Source organism: Aotus nancymaae, unplaced genomic scaffold, assembly GCF_030222135.1.
Source record: "Aotus nancymaae isolate 86718 unplaced genomic scaffold, 86718_ANA_hifiasm-v0.15.2.pri h1tg000076l, whole genome shotgun sequence".
Lineage (NCBI taxonomy): Eukaryota > Metazoa > Chordata > Mammalia > Primates > Aotidae > Aotus > Aotus nancymaae.
In genome coordinates, this window is record NW_026988491.1 from 7411219 (window position 1) to 7435825 (window position 24607).

The 24607-nt window shown below is 38.1% G+C and overlaps 2 protein-coding genes across 6 annotated transcripts in view; one reads left to right on the plus strand and one right to left on the minus strand.

Moving 5' to 3' along the window:
- Positions 1–392: 392 nt before the first annotated feature.
- On the plus strand, positions 393–24252 carry FBXO7 (F-box protein 7). 5 transcript variants are annotated; one of them, XM_012471414.3, is made up of 10 exons: positions 579–700; positions 4505–4799; positions 9456–9683; positions 10626–10767; positions 13240–13323; positions 16652–16747; positions 18763–18939; positions 21181–21218; positions 23158–23273; positions 23562–23637. In XM_012471414.3, exons 1-9 carry the CDS (start codon positions 579–581, stop codon positions 23263–23265), a joined length of 1290 nt encoding a protein of 429 aa, XP_012326837.1. In that variant the 3' UTR covers positions 23266–23273; positions 23562–23637. The 5 variants fall into 5 exon arrangements, with proteins under 5 accessions (XP_012326833.1, XP_012326837.1, XP_012326838.1 ...); XM_012471410.2 differs by lacking the exon at positions 23158–23273 and having other exon boundaries at positions 393–700; positions 23562–24252; XM_012471413.2 differs by lacking the exons at positions 579–700; positions 23158–23273 and adding an exon at positions 843–973 and having other exon boundaries at positions 4657–4799; positions 23562–24252.
- The window catches only part of SYN3 (synapsin III), a 497817-nt gene continuing 495958 nt past the window's right edge, over positions 22749–24607 (minus strand). Inside the window, exon 15 of the mRNA XM_021669371.2 lies at positions 22749–22962. The gene's annotated coding sequence lies outside the window, so the exon portion shown is untranslated. The remainder of the gene's footprint in view (positions 22963–24607) is intronic.

The window sequence follows — 24607 nt, forward strand, 5'->3', positions numbered from 1 at the left end:
CTCGGCCAAACTAAGGACTGTTAACCTAAGGCTTCTCAGAGCAGATGCCGCTGGAGCTGGGGGCCGCGGAAGAAATGGCGTGACACTAGGTCCCGGGGACTGACGACTGTATTGTCTGCAGCATCCCTGTCGGCACCACGGTTGCTCCACGTTAGCAAGTTCAGGAAGTCTCAGCCACCGCGGCGGAAGAGCTGGGACGCCAGCGCACGGCTGCATCTCGGCGCCTGCGCACTGTGCCGTGCTCTCAGGTAGCGCCGTTGCGCGCCGAGTCATCGATCAGTCAATTTCCCACCCCTCCAGCCTCGCGGCCAGGCTCCTGTAAGCCGCCCGCCTGCCGCCCGCTCTCGGGGTCGTCTCCAGGGGGCGCCCTCAGGATAGGGGCGGGTGCCCACATTCCAGAGCCCGGCCGGCAGGGCGGCCACCGTGGTGGGGCTCCTTCCCCTTTTCGCTTAAGCAATCCCTCAGCTCCGTAGTCGCCACTCCGGGGTCGCAGCCGTTTGAAGCGGGAGCGGCTCGGCCCCCCCGCTGTCCCCGTCGCCGCCTCTGGGTCCAGCCTCCTCGCGGATCCCGCCGCCGTCATGAGGCTACGTGTACGGCTTGAGAAGCGGACCCAGCCGCTGGAGGTGCCCGAGGCGGAGCCGACGCTGGGGCAGCTGCGCACGCACCTGAGCCTGGCCCTGCTGCCCACCTGGGGCTACAGGTAGGCGGGGGCCGGGGCGGAGCGGCCCGTGGGGAGTGGGGAGTGCTCAGGGTGGGTGCCGGGCGGCTTGGAGTCATCTGTGGGCTGCAGGCGCGGGCGTGGCCGGGCGCTGGGCTAGGTGCGGGGACGCCCCGGGGCCATCACGTGAGGCCCGGGCTCTCCCGAGCGTCGCAGAGCCCTAGGCTGCCGGCGACTGGACGCGCAGGTGGTCGTCGGGGGTCCGACTCCTGGAGAACATGGCCCAGCCTCCTGGGGGCTCTGGTCCCCTGCTCGGTGAGTCATGGCTTCTGGTTTTGCAGTAAACGAAACCAGGGAGAAGAGGGAACTCACAGTTCCCACAACTGGTTAAATTTCAAGTTGGAAATGATGAGCTTGGCTTAGGTTAAACCTTTCTGGACTGTCAGGGGTCCGAGTTAATTTCTTCAGCTGTTGGAGTATTTCAATGAAAAAGTTTGGAAATTGCTACAAGTTAAAAATCTGCCCTCCATCCGAGGCAGCTTATATCGCTGCTGTGAAGCGACAGCGATTTTAGGACTTCGTTAGAGTGGTTCATGCGCCAGGCACCGCGGTGAGTGCTTGGACTTAGCGGCTGAAAAGTTTTAGGAAGTACAGCGTGTAGTCGTGTTTCAGACCATTTGCTTTTCCTCGGCGAAATGTTGCTTTTTGTTAAAACTGAGGAAAACGTTGAGAGCTTGCAGTTTGGGGCATAAAGTTGAGAAAGGATCATATTCGGTTATTCGTTTATGGGACTCCAGATAAGGTGCTTTGTTTCCCCAAAATATATTTTTTTGGGGGGACAATAATTTGGGAGTAAAGCGACAGTGTAAGAGTGATCTTCTTCATATACTGAGCTAGTGAAGTTGAAACTTGAGTGTGCTGAGGAAAAATAAGATGTTCACCCGTTTTCACCTTATTTTTAGGGATTGCGTAATAGAGGCCGTTATTCCGAACTTCTCACCCTTTCACTTTTCAGGTTAAGATATTATTAGGTTGAAAGTAAGCCTGTTTTCTTCCAGATTAAAAAACAAACAAAACAAAAACCTTAAATAAGTTACTGACATAACTCCTTTTAAACATTATAGTGACATGCCTACTGTTATTTCTTGTTGTTAAACCTGTGTGTTTTACATACTGGCATCATTACCAGTAGGTTACCAGTAGAAGATTGAATAAATCTTCAAAATTAACTTATCTTTTAAAGGTGTATATATATTTTATTATTTTTAAATTAGGCAGTCTTGAAAGGATGTGAAACTCAATATGACTGTTTGCCCAAAGGGGCAAGTTGGTTTCTCTTTCAGATTTGTTTTTACAGTTGAGGCTGCTTACCTGGAAAGAATTTAAGCATCAGCTTGTGAAAGTAAAGTCTTTTTTCTGAAAGTATGCTCATCTTCTACTAAATGAGCAGTTTTAAAATATGTCCATATGATATTATTTTAAAAATATCTTTACTGAGCAAGTGGATCTAGGATTGTCATGAAATACTTTTGTTTTATTTTTTTTAAGAGAAAAGTGAAAGCAAGTTTATTTAGAAAGTAAAGGAAGAAAAGAATGGCTACTCCATAGGCAGAGCAGCCATGAAATACTTTGAAAAAGCCTGGAGTTTGTAGAATTTCATTTCCTGGAATTAAATACTCCTCTTAACTCCCCAATTTCAGAGATAGAACCCTGGAAAACTACATATTTCTTTAGAAATAGCTTTTCCCTTTTTCTAAAGTGGGAGGAAAAGCTGGTGTATTTATTAAGCAGACCATGTCCTTTTCTACAAACAGATATTTGAGCGTACATTGTACTAGATGCTGTTTAAAAAAGCAAACTTTTGCTGTGACAAATGACCCATAAGCACGTAGTTCATTTGAGGTGTTTCTCCTTTTTCTGCCAAACTTGGGATGGTGTTTTTGTGGACTAGTGGCAGATTTTCAACTTTTTGCTTATCAAAGCATTTTGAAAACAGAAACAGGGCTGCTTGTTTTCTAACAAACAGAAATGGCTTCTATTTCACTAATTTTAATTTCTCTCCCAAAGACACTTCAATTAGTAAGAAAAAATATGTTTATGAGTGAAATAAAAACATGAATTATTTGGAGCACTTTTCAAAATGCAGCTTTGTGAGAATAAGTAAACAACATAATTTTTAAAGGACTTCATCTTTTGTTAACCTCTCAAAAAATTAAAGAAATTAGCATTGCCAAGTGTACATATCTTTTAAAATGTTTTATAATGTTTTGTTAATTATCCTTCACTATGTGATGAAAAACATTGTATTTATCTAATGTCAAATAATCTGTGGTGCAGAAAGAATGGGAGTTTGTTGCTTCAGGCTTATTTGAATTCTGAGCTTGTTTAGCAGTGGGCTTTTGGGTTTGTACTACGTTCCACTAAAAGGCATCATAACTGATCATCAGTAGAAGGATGAATTTAGCTTGTCATCAGTCAGAGGGACGAATTTATACTCAGTCATATATATACACTCCTCTAACTTTTTGTGATTATGAATATATGGATCTGGTATTTTGGAACCAATGTAAGTAAACTGTCCTGTAAGGATATTGAATAGACATCCCTGATTTCACTCTCATTTTGATCTTCCCAACTAATATTTGGTGGTTGCATTTATTTCACAAATTCTTTATTTGCCAGTGCTGAAGATATGGTTTGAACTGTCAGACAAGATCCCTGATCTTATGAAACTTAAGTTCTAGTGGTAGGGGTAGGGTAGACAGATAATAGACAACTGAGTATGATGTTTTCCAGTAGTGGTGTTACAGTAAAAACAAAACATAACAAAATACAGAGTGCTGGAGTCTGAATGAAAGGCGTCTCTGAAGAGGTGACATTTGAGCTGAGACTGGAATGATGAGGAGAAGTCAGTCATTTGAAGATCTGGAAAAGCAAATGCAGAGGCCGGAAGGCTGCAGTGAAGTTGATCTGCTTTTTGGAAGGGATGGAAAGCTCATGTGAATAGAGAACAGTGAGAGAAGATGGATGGCACAAGAGCAGTAGGAGAAATGGGAAGAGGTCAAACGCTGGGCTTTGGAAGTTATGTTAAGGATTCCAAATAGAAGGCATTGGAAGATTTTAAGTAAAGGAATAATGGGATCTAATTTGTATTTTAAAGGTATTTCATTGCATCTTAGTTGTTATCACTTGTAAGACACATATTGTTTTATGTAACAGTAGGGAAAAAATGCTGTCAATTGATATGTTGTTGATTTTAGGAAGTATCCTAATTTCAAAGATGTCACAATAAAAAATGTGCATCTTAGAATTGAGGAAAACATGGATTAATGATAGAGAATTACTGTATCCTATCCCGCAGGTAGAGAGTTTTAGCTGTTAGAAATCTATAAACCAGCCCTTCATTGATAAATAGTTTTGATAATTTTCTCAAAACTTTAAGCTTGATGTGGTGTTTCGTCCTATAGTCCTAGCTCCTCTGGAGACTGAGGTGAGAGGACTGCTTGAGCCCAGGAATTTAAGCTGCCATGAGCTGTGATCATGTTACTGCACTTCAGCCTGGGCAACAGCATGAGTCCCTGTCTCTAAAAAACAAACAAAAACAAAAACTAAAATGTAGCTGGACATGGTGGTTTATGCCTGTAATCCCAGCAACTCAGGAGGCTGAGGCAGGAGATTGCTTGAGGCCAGGAGCTTGATACCAGCCTGGACAACATAGTGAGACCTAGTCTCTTCATTACTTAGTTCTTCTAGGGTCATATTGTGCACGTATGTATGTTTCAGATGTGTCATTGAAAGTAATAGAAGTAGGTAGCTCTTACTATGCTTATCCATCTTTCTTGGCAGTTCTGATACCCGATTTGCAATTACATTGAACAACAAGGATGCCCTCACTGGAGATGAAGAGACCTTGACTTCATATGGGATTGTTTCTGGGGACTTGATATGTTTGGTTCTTGAAGATGCCATTCCAGCACCTAATTTACCTTCATCCACAGATTCAGAGCATTCTTCACTCCAGGATAATGACCAACCCTCTTTGGCCACTAGCTCCAATCAGACCAGCATACAGGATGAACAACCGAGTGATTCATTCCAAGGACAGGCAGCCCAGTCTGATGTCTGGAATGATGACAATATGGTGGGTATTAAAGACTAAAATATCAAATAGAGTAGGTGATAAGTCATAGTGAACACCTCAGTTGAATTCTGTGCCAGTCAGGATAGTTATCTTCAATAGATTGCAGACCACATTTTTATATAACTTTTTTTAATGGTGAAATACCTGTCCAATTTGGGGCTGGCATCCCATAGTACCTAGTTTCTTCCTGTTTGTTCAGATACTGTCCTTCAGATCACTTATCCCTTGTCTTCTATTATTGTTCCTAAGCTCACGATTCCTAGCCTTGCTTCTCTGAGCTAGTCTACTCATTAAGGCTATAGACGTGGTCCAGTTATTTCCAAATGACTTGCAGGATATTTATACCTGGATTTTTAAATTGTCATTACAGACTTTATATGTTGAACATAAATTTGGAAATACATGTGCTGATGTTCCCTTCTCTGTCAGTGGTACTGCTGATTTTCTGTGATTTTTGACTCCTTATATCCAGCCCATTAATAAGTTTTGTCAGCTTTTCCATTTCAGGTTCCAATGGCTTTGTTCCTCAGTCTACGTTCTAGGTTTGCCTTCTTCCTACGTGGTTCTGATTCTATTGTTCCCTTGGTCTATTTCATAACTCTATCTCATAGATAAACTTGTGCTCATAAATTTTGAACTGAAAAAGACCATATATCTCTAGTTCAACCTGTCATTTTACAGAAGAGGAAAATGATGTCTATCCTCCTGTACTTGTGCTCAAGGCTTTCTGAAAAGTTACTCCACCCAACTTTTTCAGGGCTAGTTTCTGTTCTTCCGTCCTTTAAACTGTCATCTCCAGTCAGAACAGATGTTCTTTCCTCCTTTAAACTGTCATCTCCAGTCAGAACAGACCATCATTGTCCCCTCCACCAGCTAACACATTCACCTGCTTGCATGCGTGTGTGCACACACAACCTGATGACTGCTTTTGTGACTTTGCTCTTGCTGTTCACCCAGACTGGAACCTATTACCTTTCTTCCCTCTCTTCTCTGTATTTCTACCCATCTTCCTAAACCGTTGACAACCTTACCCCAATAGTTTTAATTTTTTTGTATTGATTATCTGATTATCTTTATTGCCTTATACATGCCTCATAATTTTTCCCACCTTTTTTTTTTTTTTTTTTTTTTTTTTTTGAGACAGGGTCTCACTCTGGCACCCAGGCTGGAGTGCAGTGGTACAGTCTCAGCTCACTGCAACCTTATCCTCCTGGGGTCAAGCGATTCTCCCATCTCAGCCTCCCAAGTAGTTGGGACCACAGGCACCACCATACCTAGCTAATTTTTGTATTTTTGGTAGAGATGGGGTCTCACCATGTTGTTCAGGCTGGTCTTAAACTCCTACCTCAAGTGATCTGCCCACCTTGACCACCCAAAGTGATGGGATTACAGGCATGAGCCACTGCGCCCGACCTTTATCCCACCTTTTAATTTTTTGAATGGTACAAATGATCACCTTTTTTTTTTTTAAATACCAATACATGTGCCATCTTGTTAATTGTTTTGGGCATGTAAGCTTATCACCTCACTTAATTGCTGGCCTTAAACACTTTTGAGTATAAGTATTCATGGTAACTGTCATGGCATTAAGTATAGACATATTAAAAATACTTTTTAATAGATTGGTAAATTGTGAAAATTATCTATGTCCAGATAACGGGATTTTAATTTATTTTTAAAATTATTATCGTATTTGTGTGTTTCTGCCTCATAGAGGCAAACTGGGGAATGAATAAGAATATTTTACTGTATATTTAAGTTATATTTCTGAGTCTTTTTTGCTGATAGACTTGTTCTGGGATAACTTAGTAGGGCCTATTACTTTTACTTCTATGTACTTTTAAGATTGTCTAGGAGTAAGATGAAACTTTTCATAGTGTATGTGATAGTTTACTAGTTTTTCTTTTCCTTTTTTTTTGGTGGGGGGTACATAGTTTCACTCTTGTTGCCCAGGCTGGAGTGCAATGGCACGATCTCAGCTCACTGCAACCTCCACCTCCCAAGTTCAAGCTATTCTGTCTCAGCCGCCTGAGTAGCTGGGATTACAGGCATGCACCACCACACCTGGCTAATTTTGTATTTTTAGTAGAGATGGTGTTTCTCCATGTTGGTTAGACTGGTCTCAAACTCCTGACCTCAGGTGATCCACCTGCCTCGACCTCCCAAACTGCTGGGATTGCAAACCTGACCAGTTTGCTAGTTTTCTTTTGGAAAATTTTGAGAAATTAATGTTGCCTGAAGTTACTAATTTCAGTTCTAAAATTTTGCATATTGCTTTATATTCTAAGACTTGTAAAGGGTCATAGGAAAATCTTAAGTATGAAAACTGAGCTCGAGATTTCATAAATAATGCTTTCAAGTACATTACACTCCGCTAATGTAGAATGGAGCATTAGAAAAGGAAAATAGATGAGTAAAACTTGAATCCTTAGGAGGTAAATTTTATCTTGTAGTTAAATATAAAATTTTCTTATTTCATCGTATTTGAATATTCGTCTAGTACCTCTTGAGTCTTTAATGAGAAGCAGAGGTAACATGTATCAGAACCTAATATTAGCTCTCATGCATTTTAATCACTTGTTTTAGTCTTTTGTAAATGCCATATGGCAAAATGATCTGTTCAGAGAGGTGTGGGGCTCACCATTTTTTTTTCATTTTCACACATGTGAAGATTTTGATAAATATCCGTATCAGAATAGCTTAGAGAATGTCAGTGGTTCTCATGGAGTAGGAGTAAGGTTTGACAAGCCCACCAGAGGATTTTGAGATCTCCCTCTCATGTACTCATTTTCCACATATATTCTGTCCCACACAACTGCCAGTAAGTAGTAAATGGCCAAATGTTAGACGTAATGGTAAAGAAGCAAAACCTGTGTTTCATAGTTCAGCTTGATATTAAGTGGTTTTCAATGTAGTTGTTTCTGTTTTCTCAGAAAGCATGGAAATATTTTTGTGCCATACCTCCTTTTTAAGTAGTGTGACTTGTCATTGGCCTCTAGGTTTTAACAAGTGACTGTGGAGCTTTTCCATAAGTCATAGGGCTTGGGTCCTCAGAGATTTTGGAAGAACAGCTGTCACCTCTGGCTCCCTTACATTCCTCCAGCCTTTTACACACATTGTGTAATTTTAATTTCCTTTGCCCCTTCTTTAATGGAAATACAAATCCTAAAAAAAAAAAAAAGAAATGTATGTTTTGCATTAAGAGTTGAGCATATGCCTAGGAAACAAGCTTTCTGAGCAAATTTTATATAGGTAACTTAGTTTTTTTGAAGCCATGTATTACATCCGAAAGCCCTGAACTGCAAGTTTGGAGATCTGGGTTCATTTCAAATTTTTATTAGCTGAATAACCTTGATTGTGTTATTTAATCTTTCTGATTTACAATTATAGGATCTATAAAAAGGCAATATCTGCCATGCCTATTTTATAGGATTGTTATAAGGTGCAAATAAGAAAACATTTTAAATAAAGACATTATGAAATTGTAAGGTATTATCCTTCAGCATTTGTTCAGCAAACATTTATTGAATACTTGCAATGTGCTAGTACTTTACTGGGGTTACAAAAATGGGTGACATATATTCTGTTTTTTTATAAGTTTGCAGTCATGGAAGGATGCAGATATGTAATCAGAAAATTGCAATACAGTTTGATAAGGTGCAATAATTAAGGCCGTTGCAAGACAGAGTTGTGGTCTGTGTTACCTCTTTTGAAGAAGTAGAGAATACTGCAGTGAGTAAGAAGGCACTGGCAGAAAGTGAACTTGATAAATGAGTCAGCAATCAGGTGATGAAGGACTTTGGTTGCTGAGGGATTTAGAAGTTTGGGCTTAATTTGTAGGCCTGTGTGTCTCAGTGTCCTCTGAAAATCTCATTTCATGAGATTGTGCTACAAGGATGCTTACTGTTGAGGACTGAAGATAATGTTTTTTGGTAAAGTGTTATACACACACTATTATTACTGTTATTACATTCTTCAGTGCTTTTATAATGCCAATAGTGTATTTTGTGAATATGGAGGGTGAGGTTAGGTGGCTGCAGCATATAGCATTTTCCACATTTATTCCATGTGGACCACCTTTGTTCCTAAGAGCATCTAAGGCACAATTGAGGGAAATGCTCTTGTCTGCGTTGAGGGGGGTACTGGTGAATTTTAAGCTGGAACATAGTACATGATCAGATTCTTAATTGTCAAGAAAACTCTGGCAGCAGGGGGTGGGATGTATTGGAAGACAATGAAGTGGAAGCTGGGATACTTGCAAGGGAAGCTTTGGCTGGAGGTCAGGAAATAAATGATGAGAGTCTGAAGTACCAATGGAGTAGAAAGGGGCAAATTTTAGACATATTTAGGAATTAATTTCAGTGGAACTTTGAAGACTGATCAGACTTGGGACTAGGTTTAGTTAGGTAGAGGGAAGAGTCTAGGATGATTTCCAGGTTTTTGGCATATCAGCTAGAATTAATGGAGGTAAGGAATTCAGGATGGAAGAGTAGGTCACAGGCTTATTTATTTATGAGGACTCACTTAAAATGTCTCCCATTTCTGAACCCAGTGATGTACTTTGACTTTCAGCACTTAGTTCACTTTAGAATACAAAAATGCATTGTGTAAAATTAGTCTTTTTAATGAATTCATTGTTTTGTTTTCCTTTTTCAGTCAGGGCCCAGTCAAAAATGTGAAGCTGAGTCAATTCAAGATATTGCAGATATGGAAGAGAGTACAGGTTTCTATCCCTCAGAACCCATGCTCTGCAGTGAATCGGTGGAAGGGCAAGTGCCACATTCATTAGAGACCTTGTATCAATCAGCTGACTGTTCTGATGCCAGTGATGCCTTGATAGTGTTGATACATCTTCTCATGTTGGAGTCAGGTTACACACCTCAGGTAATTACTGCAAGCAAAACACAAACATCATTGCTCCTACATGTGGATGGTTCCTGCTCTCAGGTTGCCCATAGTCTGAGAGTGGCAGAGATAGACAAATATATAAAGCACTGTACTGTATTGGTGAAGTTCTGGGAGAGACATGTGTATATATAGGATGCCAGGTATTCATGGAGAAGAACATTTAGAATAGAGCTTCTCAAACTTTAATGTGCTTTGGAATAGCCGGGGATCTTATTAAAATGCAGATTCTGATTTAGTAACTGTATAATGGACCGTGAACTTCTGCATATGCCTGCGTAATACCGATGTTGCCGGCCTGTGGGCCATGTTGTAAGTTACAGAGATCTAGAGTGATTTGGTGATCAGTGCACAGCTGCAGCATGAGATGCACTGAGCCAGGAATTAGGATATAAAAATATTGGGCTATTTCTTGTCCTCAAGGAGTCCATACATAAATGGGGGAGAGACAAATAAAAAGATAATTATAAATAACATAAGTAAACATAGATAATAATACAATAGAAGTGTAATGGAAATATGAATAGAATGTTAGGGGACAAAAGGAAATGGCAAACAATTTTTCTTTGAAAAAGGCTTTACAGAGGAAGTGATATTTGAGCTGGAGTTTTAAATAATCATATGGCTTTGCTAGGCAGAGAAGTAAGTCTTTGAAGAGAGAAATTAATCCCTGTTTACATGATGCAATTTTAAATATTTGAACAAAAATTTTGATTAAAAGTGTTATATTATCCTATACTATACAATATATTGTAATTATCCTACTAAAATATACTGGCAATATTAATGATTTGACGTATTTTATTAAGAGGACTATGTGGAATGATTATTTCAAACAAGTCAGGAATCTTTTCGGTTTTTAATCTTTTTGAGAGTAACACCTTTCTTCATTATTTGTTTCCCTTTCATTTCGTTCCCCAGGGCACTGCAGCCAAAGCAATGTCCATGCCAGAGAAGTGGAAGTTGAGTGGAGTGTATAAGCTGCAGTACATGCATCCTCTCTGCGAGGGTGGCTCTGCTGCTCTCACCTGTGTGCCTTTGGGAAACCTGATTGTTGTAAATGGTAATTGGATAACATAGTTACGGTTACTGGTTTATGGATTCTTACGTTTCTTTCCAAATGTTTTATAGCCACTTCAGTGATTGGCTATCATGATACAGTTGTGAGTCTTTCTCAACTTTAATTCCTAGACCACTGACAACACATTTCTGGGAGATTATAGAATATGAGGTTTTTGGGTTGTTTAGGCCAGTACCCTTCACTCTTAGGGCATCCATTTTTTTTATGTCTTAATCTTTGTAATATTTTGCTCTAGGGGGAGGTGTGATAATAGGAGTGAAATGAGCCTATTACACATGAACTCTTTTGTGAATATTTTTTCTTTCTTTATGCCTGTGGATGGCTTTATTTTTTTTTAACAAAGGTCTTGAACTGAGACATGAGGAGCTAGAGCTGGGGTCACCATTTATCCAAGTTGGCATCTCTGTGGCTAGCAGTGCACAGCAACAGCGTTAAGGTTACTGAGGCCTTAGTAAGTGTGCATTTTATTTGCCAGGGCCTCCCCCTGCAAATGTCACTCTGTATAAAGAACTTCTATTTCTCCTTTTTCATATTAAGAAATTTCACTGGGATAGTAATGCATTCCATCTTTGTGTTTTATTTTAGTTCAGATACCACTTTGGTTCATACAAACTCCTAGTGGTCTATCATAATTACACATACTGGAGATCCATTTGAATGGGTAGTAGCTTTCATTTTTATTCTGTTTTGTTTGTTTTTTAGACTTTTAGTTAGAAAGATAGTATGGTAAGATTGGGAAGACTGCATTTTTTGTTTTGTTTATTCAGTATAGCTCATCTAAAGCCAGTTGCTTTGGTAAGGCTTAGGTCAAAGGTTTAGGTCAGAGGTTTTCAGTATGTTCTGCAGCTACTCATTTCTGAGAGTTAGGTAGAAGCCCTGTCACCACTTAAACCTTGAGCAGCAAATCTGTTTCATTTATTGAAGTTCTGTGTAAGATTCTGTTAGAAAAAATTTTTTTCTGCTAAAATCTATTTTGAAAGCTACTGACCTGTGCTGTCTTGATCTTTGAAATGGAGGATAGTTCTCATTTCCCCTCTTATGAAATTTCTTTTTTCATTTGTTGTTTTTTTTTTTGAGATAGGGTCTTGCTCTGTCACCAAGGCTGGAGTACAGTAGCCACAGCACGGATCATTGTATCCTTGACCTCCTGGGCTCAAGCGATCTTCCTCAGCCTCCTGGGTAGCTGGGACCACAGGTGTGTGCCACCACACCTGGCTGTTTTTTTATTTTTTGTAGAGATGAAGTCTCACTTTGTTGCCCAGGCTGGCCTCAAACTCCTGGGTTCAGGAAATATTCCTGCCTTGGCCTCCCAGAGTGCTGAGATTACAGGCGTGAACCAACATGCCTGGCCTCTTACAAAATTTCCATTTCTTTAGTTATAAGATTCTTTGAAATGTTATTTTTAAAAAATCCCAAAACTTTAGCTTTAACAGCTTTGGTGGTTACTTCACATTTGTCAGGGCATGACTGCCTGATGACACTAGGACCTAGCAGTGTCTCTTCAGCAGTTCATCATAATTAGCAAATGTAGCTTTTAGTTCAGCATTCTTGTACACAGAGTGTCAACAGTTACTGCCTTCATCTGATAATCATTCTGCTATATCATATCAAAGTTGCAAGGCTGAAGTTACCAGATAGTAAATGTGAAGTTCTAATTTTTGTTTTGATTTCTTAATGACGTGTATAATAACCTCTATTCACTAGTTTCAAGATACTTAATATAAAAAGAATAGCTGCTAAACGTCTTGATGATTTCTTAATTTCTAATGTTTTGTTTTTTTACTATTCTTGGCAAATCAGCTGTTGGCGGACGTGCATGGCAGCCAGCCATGCCAGGATTGATTCTTTGAAAAGGAGCAGTGTGTCTTTAAATCTTTCCTTCACCCAAGGCATCCTGCTTAGTCACATGTGCATAAGCACATCACTGGGTTCTTTCATAGAATGAGATGAAGTGCGTCTTTGTATACATGAGTAAAATTGAACCCTCTGGTGATGTCAAGAATATTGGTCCTTTGGGTCTGGAAGAGAGATGACGCTATGAAAACTAGCAAGATTCTTTTAATGAACAAGGGAAGACTCATTGCCAAGTATAAAAAAATAAATGGAGTTTTTAGTGACTTCATTAGAAATAATGATTTTACTGTGTTTAGTTGCCTCTGATTAACCTTGTTGCATATCTTTCAGTTACTAATAAGCTGCTGCTGGTAACACTTAGTGGATTTCATATAAAGATGCTTACTGTAGTTTTTAAAGGTGGTGTTGTAGAGTGATTTTACTTCATATGATGCCAGGTTTACACTTTTGGACTTGCTATGAGAGAAGGAAATAGGCGAAGAACAGTTTGTTTTGTATAATGTGTCCTTAGTATATTAGGGGCAAGAAAATGCAAGCTCATACTAAAAAAGGCAATTGATGAAGTGACAAAATTTTTTGTCATCCTTCTTTTATTTACAGCTACGCTAAAAATCAACAGTGAGATTAGAAGTGTGAAAAGATTGCAGCTGCTACCAGAATCTTTTATTTGCAAAGAGAAACTAGGTAATATAAACATGATTTAATTTTTTGGGTGAAGCTTTGTTAAATTCATGTAAGAAAAGAAGCTGAAAGATAATGTTCAAAAGGCTGAAAATTTCTATGTGAGATTAAAGCATATTGAAGACAATGTGGTCTGTTTAAGAATGCAAAGATTTAAAAAGTGAAAGTTTTGCTTATAATTTGAGGACTTTCTTTCCTGTTTTTCTTAGGGTCATAGAGTGCTGAATTATATTTTATGAAATAACACTGTTATTATATTATATTATAATATTTCATATTATATTTTGTGAAATAACACTAAGTTATTTCATAAAATATAAGTAAGTAATGTGTTACACTCTGATGATAGTTCATAGTTTCTGTACTAATTTTTGGAGATCTCTCTGGCATTGTATTTAACCAATATGGAATGGATCTGTGTTTCATGGAAGTAATTCAATGTCAAGTGTATTATTGAAGATTATTGGAGGAAAAGCTGCAAGCAAAATGTTTGTTTAAACCTGTATAAATTTAATTGCTATTTTATACAGATTGATACATTACCAAAAGTTTGCATTCTAGGTATGGTTTTGCCAAAAGTCTATAAAATTATTAATAGATGCAAAGAAGACAGGTTTTTCTTTTTATCATTTTTCAGTTAAAGCCAAACTGTGAGAGGCAGTTATAGGTGGTTGGAGGAGAAAAGATAAGTTGGAAAGCAGAACTGACATTTTTTAAGTGCCTGTTTCATTGTGGACTTGTGCCTTTACATGTTATTCCATTTAATCTTAGTAAACTTAGGAGGGTTTTAAGAGCCAGGTGGGAATGTTATGGTACAGTGGGAAGATGGCATTTATAGCAGTCCTTTAGGAAAGGCTGGCTAGATTGATATTGTTGCTTTGAAGACCTGAAGACTTATTCTTGTTCATTCGTAGGGGAGATCAGCGCTGAGATATTGACTGATACTAACTAAAACTGATAGGAAAAGGAGACAGCAGAATACATATTTATAATTGTCTCTGGTTGGACATAGAATCAGAACTGGGACATTAGCTGAATTGAACATTTCTTTTTTTTTTTTTTTTTTGAGACTGAGTCTTGCTCTGTCACCCAGGCTGGAGTGCAGTGGTGCAATTTTGGCTCACTGCAACCTCCGCCTTCCAGGATCAATTGATTCTTCTGCCTCAGCCTCCCGAGTGTCTGGGACTACAGGTGTGCACCACCATGCCCGGCTATTTTTTTGTATTTTTAGTAAAGACGGAGTTTCACCATGTTGGCCAGGCTGGTCTGAAACTCCTGACCTCATGATCTGCCCACCTCGGCCTCCCAAAGTGCTGGGATTACACATGTGAGCCACCGTGCCCAGCCAAGTTGAACATTTAACGTCAGACTAGGCCAGAGTTTTTCGATATTTTTATTATCACTTCCCAAAGGAACCTTTGAAGATTTTTCCCCCCAATCTTTCTCCTTCATGAAATTTTAACACTATAAATATAGTATATTTTTATTTATATACCGTGACCCTTTGAAGGATCACAAACCAATATAATAGTTTTGTAACCACTCAAGGACCAGTTTTTGCCCCCGTTGAAGATGCATAAACTGGACAGATGAATCTGTTTAGACTCTTTTATCATTAGGATCAGAACAACTTGAAATTCCTTGGCTATGACACTCCACATTTCTCACTGTATAGGGAGGACCTTGTTATGGGGAGTAGAAATACTCTACACTGTACAGCAGTAGAGGTTTTTATGCCTATTTTATAGACCAGGAAACAGGTCTAGAGGAGGCTAAGTTACTTCAGGTTCACAGAGCTAATAAATGGTGAAATACAGAATTGGAATAGATTGGCTGACTCCCAGGCTTTTAAAACAACCTTTACAGGAATGTAGCTCAGATTGCTATTCTTTATCTGGTTTCTCTTAAATAAGGAAAAAGGAAATGGAAGGAAGGAAAGACGTTAAATACTGCTAAATTACAAGTTTATGGACTGTTACAATGAAGTATTTTTAATAAAGTCTTTTATGTTGGGTAGGAATATGCTGCTCATTTGGCAAGTCATTTTAATGATTTTTTTTACTGTGGCTTATAGCACCTAGTAACTACAACTAGGCACTGTTATTTATCCTTTTATTCATAAGTTCCTAATTAAATAGTTATATACCAGGTTGCTGAAGGAAAAAATTCATTTAAAGAAAATCAGTTTTCACACTTGAAAAAAGCCCTTGAGCCAGACTGATTTAAAAAAATGATATCTTGACAGCAAATTTCAACTCAAGATTACAAGTCTTACAACAAAGATTTAGACTTCAACTGCATATCTCTCCTTCTTATCAATTCCATAATACTGAGTGTTTTATTTGTTATAGATAGTGCAATACATAAATATGGAATGGGGAAGGAGCAAGCATAAATTTCTACTGATACACTAGGCACTGCTTGTGGAGCTTTAAATTATAACAACACTTATTTGGTGTAGTGATGGTATCTCCTTGAAATAGTTGAGCAAAAAGATGAGAATCAGAGGGGCAGGTTATTTGACCAAGGTTATACACTTGGTAAGTAGCAAAACAAGTGGGAACCTCGGCTGCAATTTGGTAGTAAAGCTTCCATACTTTAATGTACGTGTGAGTCACCTGAGGATCTTATTAAACTACAGGTTCTGATTTTGTAGGTGTGCTAGGGCCTGAGATTCAGTAATTCTACACAGTTGAAGGTATTGTCAATTCTGATGATCTGTCGGCCACACTTTGAGTAGCAGTGTGGTGACTAAAAATGAGTGCTTTTGAGCCACACAGACTTGTGTTTGTGCACTGTTCTGCCACTTACCATGGGGCTTTGGACAGGCTCTCTGTACCGTGACCTGTTTTTAAAATGGAGATAGTAATTACTTAGGAAAGAACTTCTGATGTTGAAAGCTTGAAAAATGCTTGACACAGCCGCTGACACATATATGTGATAAATGCTATTAATTTATCAAGATCTAAGCATTGCAGGAGCAGTTCCTCACTGTATCCTCAGTGCCCAGAACAGATTAATAGCTATTCAGGAAATCTTCATTGTATGTATCTCACACAATAGTTTTTGTCTACAGTTGCAGTCTATGAGCTATAGAGGGTTGGGCACAGCTTACTAATTTGACATCATGGAATTTTTAGCTTTTATATCTAAGATTCAGTTTTATCAGAGTCTTGCACCATACTTCTTCTATGAGAGAATTTGGTTCATGCTAATCTTTATTAATTATTTTTGAATATTTATTTACCACGTTGATTGGGTTTGGCAGAAATAGAGGACAGTTTTTTCTACTTGATTTTGGGCTTTGATTTTTCATTAAAAAATATTCTAGGGGAAAATGTAGCCAAGATATACAAAGATCTTCAGAAGCTCTCCCGCCTCTTTAAAGACCAGCTGGTATATCCTCTTCTGGCTTTTACACGACAAGGTAAGAGATGAAACATTGTCACAGTTCAAATGGCTATAAAGAATAGTAAGCATACTTAGTATTCTTGGTGAGTATGACATCTGACTGCCCTCTTTTCTCCTCCTAGCAAAATGTTCCTCTTTTAAGACTGAGCTTAATATTAATTTCTTAAATGCTATTTACTTTCTCTTTGTATCTCCATACCATTTTGCACATATTTTTATTGTAGTCTTTTTTCCATGTGCTGTAATTGTTGATATGATTTTTTTCCACCTAAGGTTGAGAATACCTTGAGGGTAGGTAATATGTCTTACTTTTGTATTCTCGTGGTCTAGCATGGGGTCAAGAACATAATAGATGCATGCTCTCTCTCTCTCTCTCTCTCTCTCTCTCTATATATATATATATATATATATGTATCTTCATATATATATACACACATAAGGAAAAAGGAAGTGGAAGGGAGAAAGGACATTAAATACTGCTAAATTAAAAGTTTATGGACTGTTATAATGAAGTATTTTTAATAAAGTCTTTTATGTTGAGTAGGAATATGTATGGTTTGTAATTGGATCTAAGGTTTTTTCTTTTTAAAAATCATTTATTGGAGGCTCTATGCAGGCACTTTGTTGGATATTTCACATGCATTCTTATTTACTGCTAATGACTTTGAAATAAATTTTATTGTACTCATACATGATGAAATCATAATTTAGTAAGGTTTACAATTCACTCAAGATCCTTGTATTAGCTTTTACTTGTGTTGCAGTAAAAAAAAAAATTAAAATCTCAGTGACTTACAGTGAAATTTATTTCTCACTCTTGTACATGTTGTGTGTTGGTTTGGTTTGGCTGAAGGGTTGTCTTTATCCAGGACATGCTCCTCTTGTGGTAGAAGGAAAAGAGTGCCAGTGGCCCAATTATGTGTTGGTTGGTTCACTGCTTTTGCTCAGAAAATGTATGTCACTTCCACTCACATTTCATTGGAAAAAGTAAGACAAAAGTGGCCAAGCCTTATGGTAGTGGGGTGGGAAAGTATAATTATGTGTAGGAAGTGATTGAGAACGATAATACAATCTACCACAATTCTCCAACTAGCAGGTAGTTTCTGACTTATATGAATAGATATGTGGCTTTTATTTGCTCTCTGTATGTAGAGAAATAAGTAATATTTTTGGTGTCAAGTTGAATGGTGGCATGTCTGTTATTACAGTAGTCTTCCCTTTAGTTGGTGATGAGGGAAAGGGAGTAATGTGAATTGAAAAACACATGTAGACATGTCTTTGTTGGATTTTGATTATCTTTGCTAGTGGAGAATAGTACCACAAATATTTTGAAGGTGCTAATAACCAAAATATAATTTTTATTTGACTTGGAACATACTATTTTTCTTTTCCTTTCTTGGCTTTGTTTCTGAATTTCTCTCTCTCTTTTTAGCCTGCTAGACTTCAGATAATAGTAATTGCTAACACTTGAGTGCTTATGCATGGTGTACCAAATATTGTTCTAAGCACTTAATAGGTATTAATACATTTACTTCTCATACAACTCACTGAAGTAGGTGGGATGTAATATTAATCCGTTTTACAGATGAAATTAAGTTAGAGTTTAAATAACTTGTCCAAAGGCATACAGTTAATAACTGGCAGGGAACCAGTTACAAAAGCCAATGAATTACTCATTTTCAGTAGTTGAATAGAGAAATTTTGTTGCATTGAATATTGTTTGAGACAGAAGAGGCCATTGGCTAGTATTTAGCAATTGTCATAATTATTTGATTTATATTAAAAAGCATTTGTCTTTCTACTAAAGCATAAAAGGAATAAGGGCCTAGAGTTGTATGAGTTAGTAGTAATTACAGTCAAGCTGGGGTTAAAAATTTGTTGTAGATGATGCATACTTGGGGATAATTAAGAGTACCATCTAATTTTTGCCTCTTTAGAAAGGAACGGGTGGCAACTTTGTTGACTATGTATAGAGAAAGCCAGATGTTCTTTACTCAGTAATACCTATTACTTCTCTTTTCTTCTTTTTAGCACTGAACCTACCAGATGTATTTGGTTTGGTCGTCCTCCCATTGGAACTGAAACTACGGATCTTCCGACTTTTGGATGTTCGTTCCATCCTGTCTTTGTCTGCAGTTTGTCGTGACCTCTTTACTGCTTCAAATGACCCACTCCTTTGGAGGTTTTTATATCTTCGTGATTTTCAAGGTGATTTCCATAATGACATACTCACAAGAAAGGGCTTTTTCTTATCATTGTCTTAATTGCTCAACTTACCAAAAGTTTTTAGTTATAGGATTTTTCTGTTTGCAAATGATTATAATAAATAGCTTTAAAGAGACTCTAAGCTTCATATACCTTTGCCTGTGTCCCCAAAACTCTCTCATTTTTGTGTTTTGCACAAGCCAAATCGCTCATTAGACTAAGAAGAATAGTCTAATGAGTGATTTCAGGATAGAAAAATGGAAGTAAAACAGGCTTATTTTCTCTCTAGAGACCACAGTCAGTATCTGACTTAGAAAAAAGCTGGCATTTCTGAATTAGTTTCATGGTTGAGACCAGTGTGTAAGTCAAGGGAGTTTTGTTGACCTGTGCCATGTTGCTAGGGCAGCTTTATTTCTGTATGGTCACATTATGGTGACCTGGTAATCACTGTGGCAGTGATGATGTTAGAAATTGTGCATCAGGATTTTCTGCTATAAGACCAAAAGGCTGATTGTGGAATTTTTTTCTGCCACCACCATTTTACTACATATTAGTGTTTTTAGATTATTTGACCCTGGGATGAGTCATGAAATCCATTTAATGGGTCATATTACAAAAAAACAAAACCCACATTGGAAAAATCCATATTTATTTTATAAATAGCATGCCTATTTATAAAATAGGAGTAAACTTTTATTTCAATTATGCAGAGGTAGGTGTATACAGTGTTGCAATGTAAAATTTTTATGGGTTCTTATAAAAAATGTTTGAATGATAATGCTATATGTGATGTTAACACATACCACCTTAGTAACTGTAAAAATCTGGTGGGTAGGTACCTCCCTTTAACAAAAAAAATATATATATATACATATCATATAGAGTCATTTGGATTGCTAAAAATTTTTTTTCTTTTAAAATTTCAAAATATAAGAAGTGTAAATTACCTGGTTTGTTCCTTTTCCTCTTCTCTGATTCCTGAGGTCCTCTTTCTGCTTTATTTATGCCCCTGAATTTGAAGTTTAAAATGTTATTTTGTTAAAATTGGCAGCAAGAAAGCATCATCTCAAAAAATAATTGTTTTATTTTATTTGATTTTTTGAGATAGAGTCTAGTTCTGTTGCCCAGGCTGGAGTGCAGTGGCACAAACATAGCTCACTGCAGCCTCCAACTCCTGGGCTCAGGTGGTCCTCCCTCCTCAGCCTCCTGAGTAGCTGAGACCATAGGCATGCGCCCCCATACCTGGCTAACTTTTTTGTTTGTTCGCTTATTTTTAGTGTAGACAAGGTCTTGCAGTGTTGCCCAGGCTGGTCTCAAACTCAAAAAAAGAATTAAATTATAGTCAAAAAGAGAAGACAGAATGACTGATGTATATGGAAGCACTGACAAAAAGCAGGGTATGATATAAATACCCATAAAAGGAACAAATACCCTTTCACGTGTATATTCAAATTTAGGATTAAAGCACAATCATTCTCCAATTTCCAGATTGTGATCCACAAGTTGATTTATAAGCTGTTCAGATTTTATAATGAATTTTTCTATAGATATAATGTTATGAGGCTAGAGCTTTTATAAATCTTATTCCTTGCTAATGTAATAACTTGTAGAGAAGATATGAGCATCTTTTATCCAAATTCTTTTGTATACTTAAAGTTGAATGGGTTTCTCTTTCCTCATTTTACATATTTCCAATAAATAAGTACATTAAAAAATACTCAGTAATGGTCATGCTTCTGATAGCCAAGTCATTCAGAACATGGTTGGTTGAAAATAGTCTGACTGGAATATGGATGAAAGCGTAAGTCAGCTTGACCACCAGTAATGAACGTAGGCTGTAAGACAGAAACTCAGAGGCTATTACCCAGTTTGGTGTAACATGAGACATTGGATTAGAAGTAGGTGACACACCTAAATGAAATTAGGGGAGAAGATACAGTGTAGGACCAGGACCAGTTAATGCAGGAAGAGAGTAGCCACATGTTCCTCCATAGTCCCTGAGGAATCACTGCACTGAATTACCATGTAGCACAGAGCAGTGATGGTCACCCTTAACCATCAATGAAGGGTTTGAATTTAGATGAGAAAGTACAAATGATATAGTGTGTGTTATATAAATGATGAGATTTTTTTTTCTTATGCTTAATGGGTAAGTTTCCCTTTTTTTAGGAGAAAAAAACCCACTGTTTAATGCTGGATGAATGAAGTGTTTTTAAATCCTTATTTTTTGTTTTTCCTTTGTAGACAGTACTGTCAGAGTTCAAGACACAGATTGGAAAGAAGTAGGTATTTTTAAATAGTAAGGCTAATGTCCATATTATTAAGGCTAATGTCCATAACACAGAAATGACTAGTGAATAAATATATTAAGGGTGTATTTTCACTTTTATATGATATAATGAAATTTGTTTTCATTTAATTTATTGCAAAATTTCAGTAAATGAAAATGTTTTCAACTTTTTTAGACTCTGTCCTTATTTTCTGATAATGATATGGAAAAAATGTTAACAATGATTTTCATCTTATTATGAAACATTCTTTTGTTGCGACAAAATTTAAATGAGTTGTCTTTGTGCTGCAGTAGTCATCATCTGTTCAGCTAGTTAGAATAGTACCTTATGAAAAGAATAAATTACATTGTTTCATAAGGTACTATTCTAATGTCTCCATAATAAAAACTGCAGGGTGGAGCAGCAAGTGCTGATGGAGAAGCTGCTGCAAGTTATCCAGAAGATGTAGCTAAAATCACTGATGAAGGTGGCTGGACTAAACAATAGGTTTTCAGTGTAGATGAAACAGCTTTCTATTGGAAGAAGATGCCATCTATTTCATAGCTAGAGAGAAGGAGTCAGTGCGAGCTTCATAGGACAGGCTGACTCTTGTTAGGGGCTAATTCAGTTGGTGAGTTTTGAAGCCAGTGCTCATTGACCATTCTGAAAATCCGAAGGCCCTTAAGAATTATGCTAAATCTCTGCCTTTGCTCTGTAAATGGAACAACAAAGCCTGGATGACAGGACATCATTTATGGCATGGTTTACTGAATATTTCAAGTCCACTATGGAGGCCTACTGCTTATAAAAAATATTCCTTTTAAAATATTACTGCTCATTGACAATGCAGCCAGTCATCTCAGAGCTCCAATGGAGATGTACAAGGAGATTAACATTTTCATGTCAGCAAGCGCAACTGCATTCTGAAGCTCATGGGTCAAGGAGTAATTTTGACTTTGAAGTCTTATTATTTAAGAAATACATTTTGTAAGGCCATAGTTGCCATAGACAGTGATGTTGTCAGAGGTGATGGATGTGGATAAAGGAAATTGAAAACCTTTTGGAAAGGATTTACCCTTCTAGATGTCATTAAGCATATTTAGGATTCATAGGAAGAGATCAAAATATCAACATTGGAGTTTGGAAGTTGATTCCAGTCCTCATGGATGACTTTGAGGGGTTCAAGACCTCAGTGGAGGAAGTGCAAATGTGATGGAACTAGCAAGAGAGCTAGAATTAGAAGTGGAGCCTGAAAATAGGACTGAATTGCTGCAATCTCATAATCAAACTTGAATGGATGAGAACTTGCTTCTTATGGATGAACAGAGAAAGTGGTTTCTTTTTTTAAAAATGTGAATATTTTTTGGGTTAAGGTGGCTTTCTGTTACATGGGTAAGTCCTTTAGTGGTGATTTCTGAGATTTTAGTGCACCTGTCACCCAAGCAGTGTACACTGTCTCCAATATGTAGTCGTTTAGCCCTCACCTCCCTCCCAGCCTTTCCCCTTAAGTCCCCAAAGTCCATCATATCATTCTTACGTCTTTGCATCCTCATAGCTTAGCTCCCACATATAAGTAAGAACATACAAGATTCGGTTTTCCAGTCCTGAGTTCCTTTACTTAAAATAATGGCCTCCAGATCCATCCAAGTTGCTGCGAAAGACATTGTTTCATTCCTTGTTATGGCCAAGTAGTATTCCATGGTGTATATATTACCACATTTTCTTTATCAGTGGTTTTTTGAAATGGAATCTATTCCTGGACAACAAAGGATTTCAAATATTACATAAATTTAGTTGACAAAACAGAGGCAGGGTTTGAGAAAGTTGACTCTGATTTTGAAAATTTTACTGTGGGTGAAATGCGATCCAGCAGCATCGCATGTACAAAGAACTCTTTCATGAAAGGAAGAGTCAGTCAACGTGGCAAACTTCACTGTTGTCTTATTTTAAGAAATTGCCACAGCCACTTCAGCCTTTAGCAACCAGCACTGTGATCAGTCAGCGGCAATGGACATGGAGGCAAGACCCTCTACTAGCAAAAAAGATTACAACTTGCTGAAGGTTCAGGTGATTGTTAGCATTTTTTATCAATAAAGTATTTTTAAATTAAGGTATGTACATTGTCTTTTTAGATATAATCCTTTTGCACACTTAGTATAGTGTAAACATAGCTTTCATATGCACTGGGAAGCCAAAAAATTTGTGTGACTCGCTTTATTGCATTGGTTTGGGACTAAATCCACAGTATCTCTGGGGTGTGCCTATAGATCTTTACCATCAAAGCAAAGTAGAACTATAGGGAAACATGCAGATCACTGACCTTATCTTGTTCTTTTATTTTTCTTTTTTCTGCAGCTGTACAGGAAGAGGCACATACAAAGAAAAGAATCCCCAAGAGGGCGGTTTGTGTTGCTCCTGCCATCGTCACCTCACCCCATTCCATTCTATCCCAACCCTTTGCACCCTAGGCCATTTCCTAGCTCCCTCCTTCCTCCGGGAATTATTGGGGGTGAATATGACCAAAGACCAATACTTCCCTATGTTGGAGACCCAATCAATTCACTTATCCCTGGGCCTGGGGAAACACCCAGCCAGTTTCCTCCACTCAGACCACGATTTGATCCAATTGGCCCACTTCCAGGACCTAACCCCATCTTGCCAGGGCGAGGCAGCCCCAATGACAGATTTCCCTTTAGACCCAGCAGGGGTCGGCCAACTGATGGCCGGCCTTTGTTCATGTGATTGATTTGTAATCACATTTCTCGAGCTCCATTTGTTTTTGTTTCTAAACTACCGATGTCAACTCCTTGGAGTGCTGATCTCTAGTGTTATTTTCTGATTGTGGTGGTGAGACTTGCACTCCCAGAAGCCTTTTAATAGATATATTTATAGCTGTAGGAGTGGTATGATCCAAAGGTTCCTCTGTGACAAGGTTGGCCTTGGGAATAAGTTGGCTGCTGATCTCCCTACTCTGGGTTCCCCTCTAGATTGAAGGTTGTTTCCTGATGATGTTCTGTACCAGATTAAAAAAAAAAAGTGTAAATTACATGGTGTTCTTGACTTTTATTACAGAAAGATATGTAATAAATATTCAGAACAGATTCACAATGTTACTTGGACATTTCAGAATTATCAGAGAACATAGTGTAGGCAGATAATTTTTATAAGGGGTTTCTGTTTTGTTTTTTTTAAGTGGTACTCTGTCTTCTGATAATGGCCTGATTTATGAAATGAATGAAAGCAGAGCTAGTTTGGTTGAGCTGGACTTGGGGTGGATGCTTTGGCCGCACACCCACTCAGTCCATCTCTTCTGTCTCTCTTCAGGTCTTTCTTAGGTTCTGTGGTGAAACTTTCTGGGCTATGAAGCAATGCTGCTGTTCAAAGGCCATTTGGTATTAGGG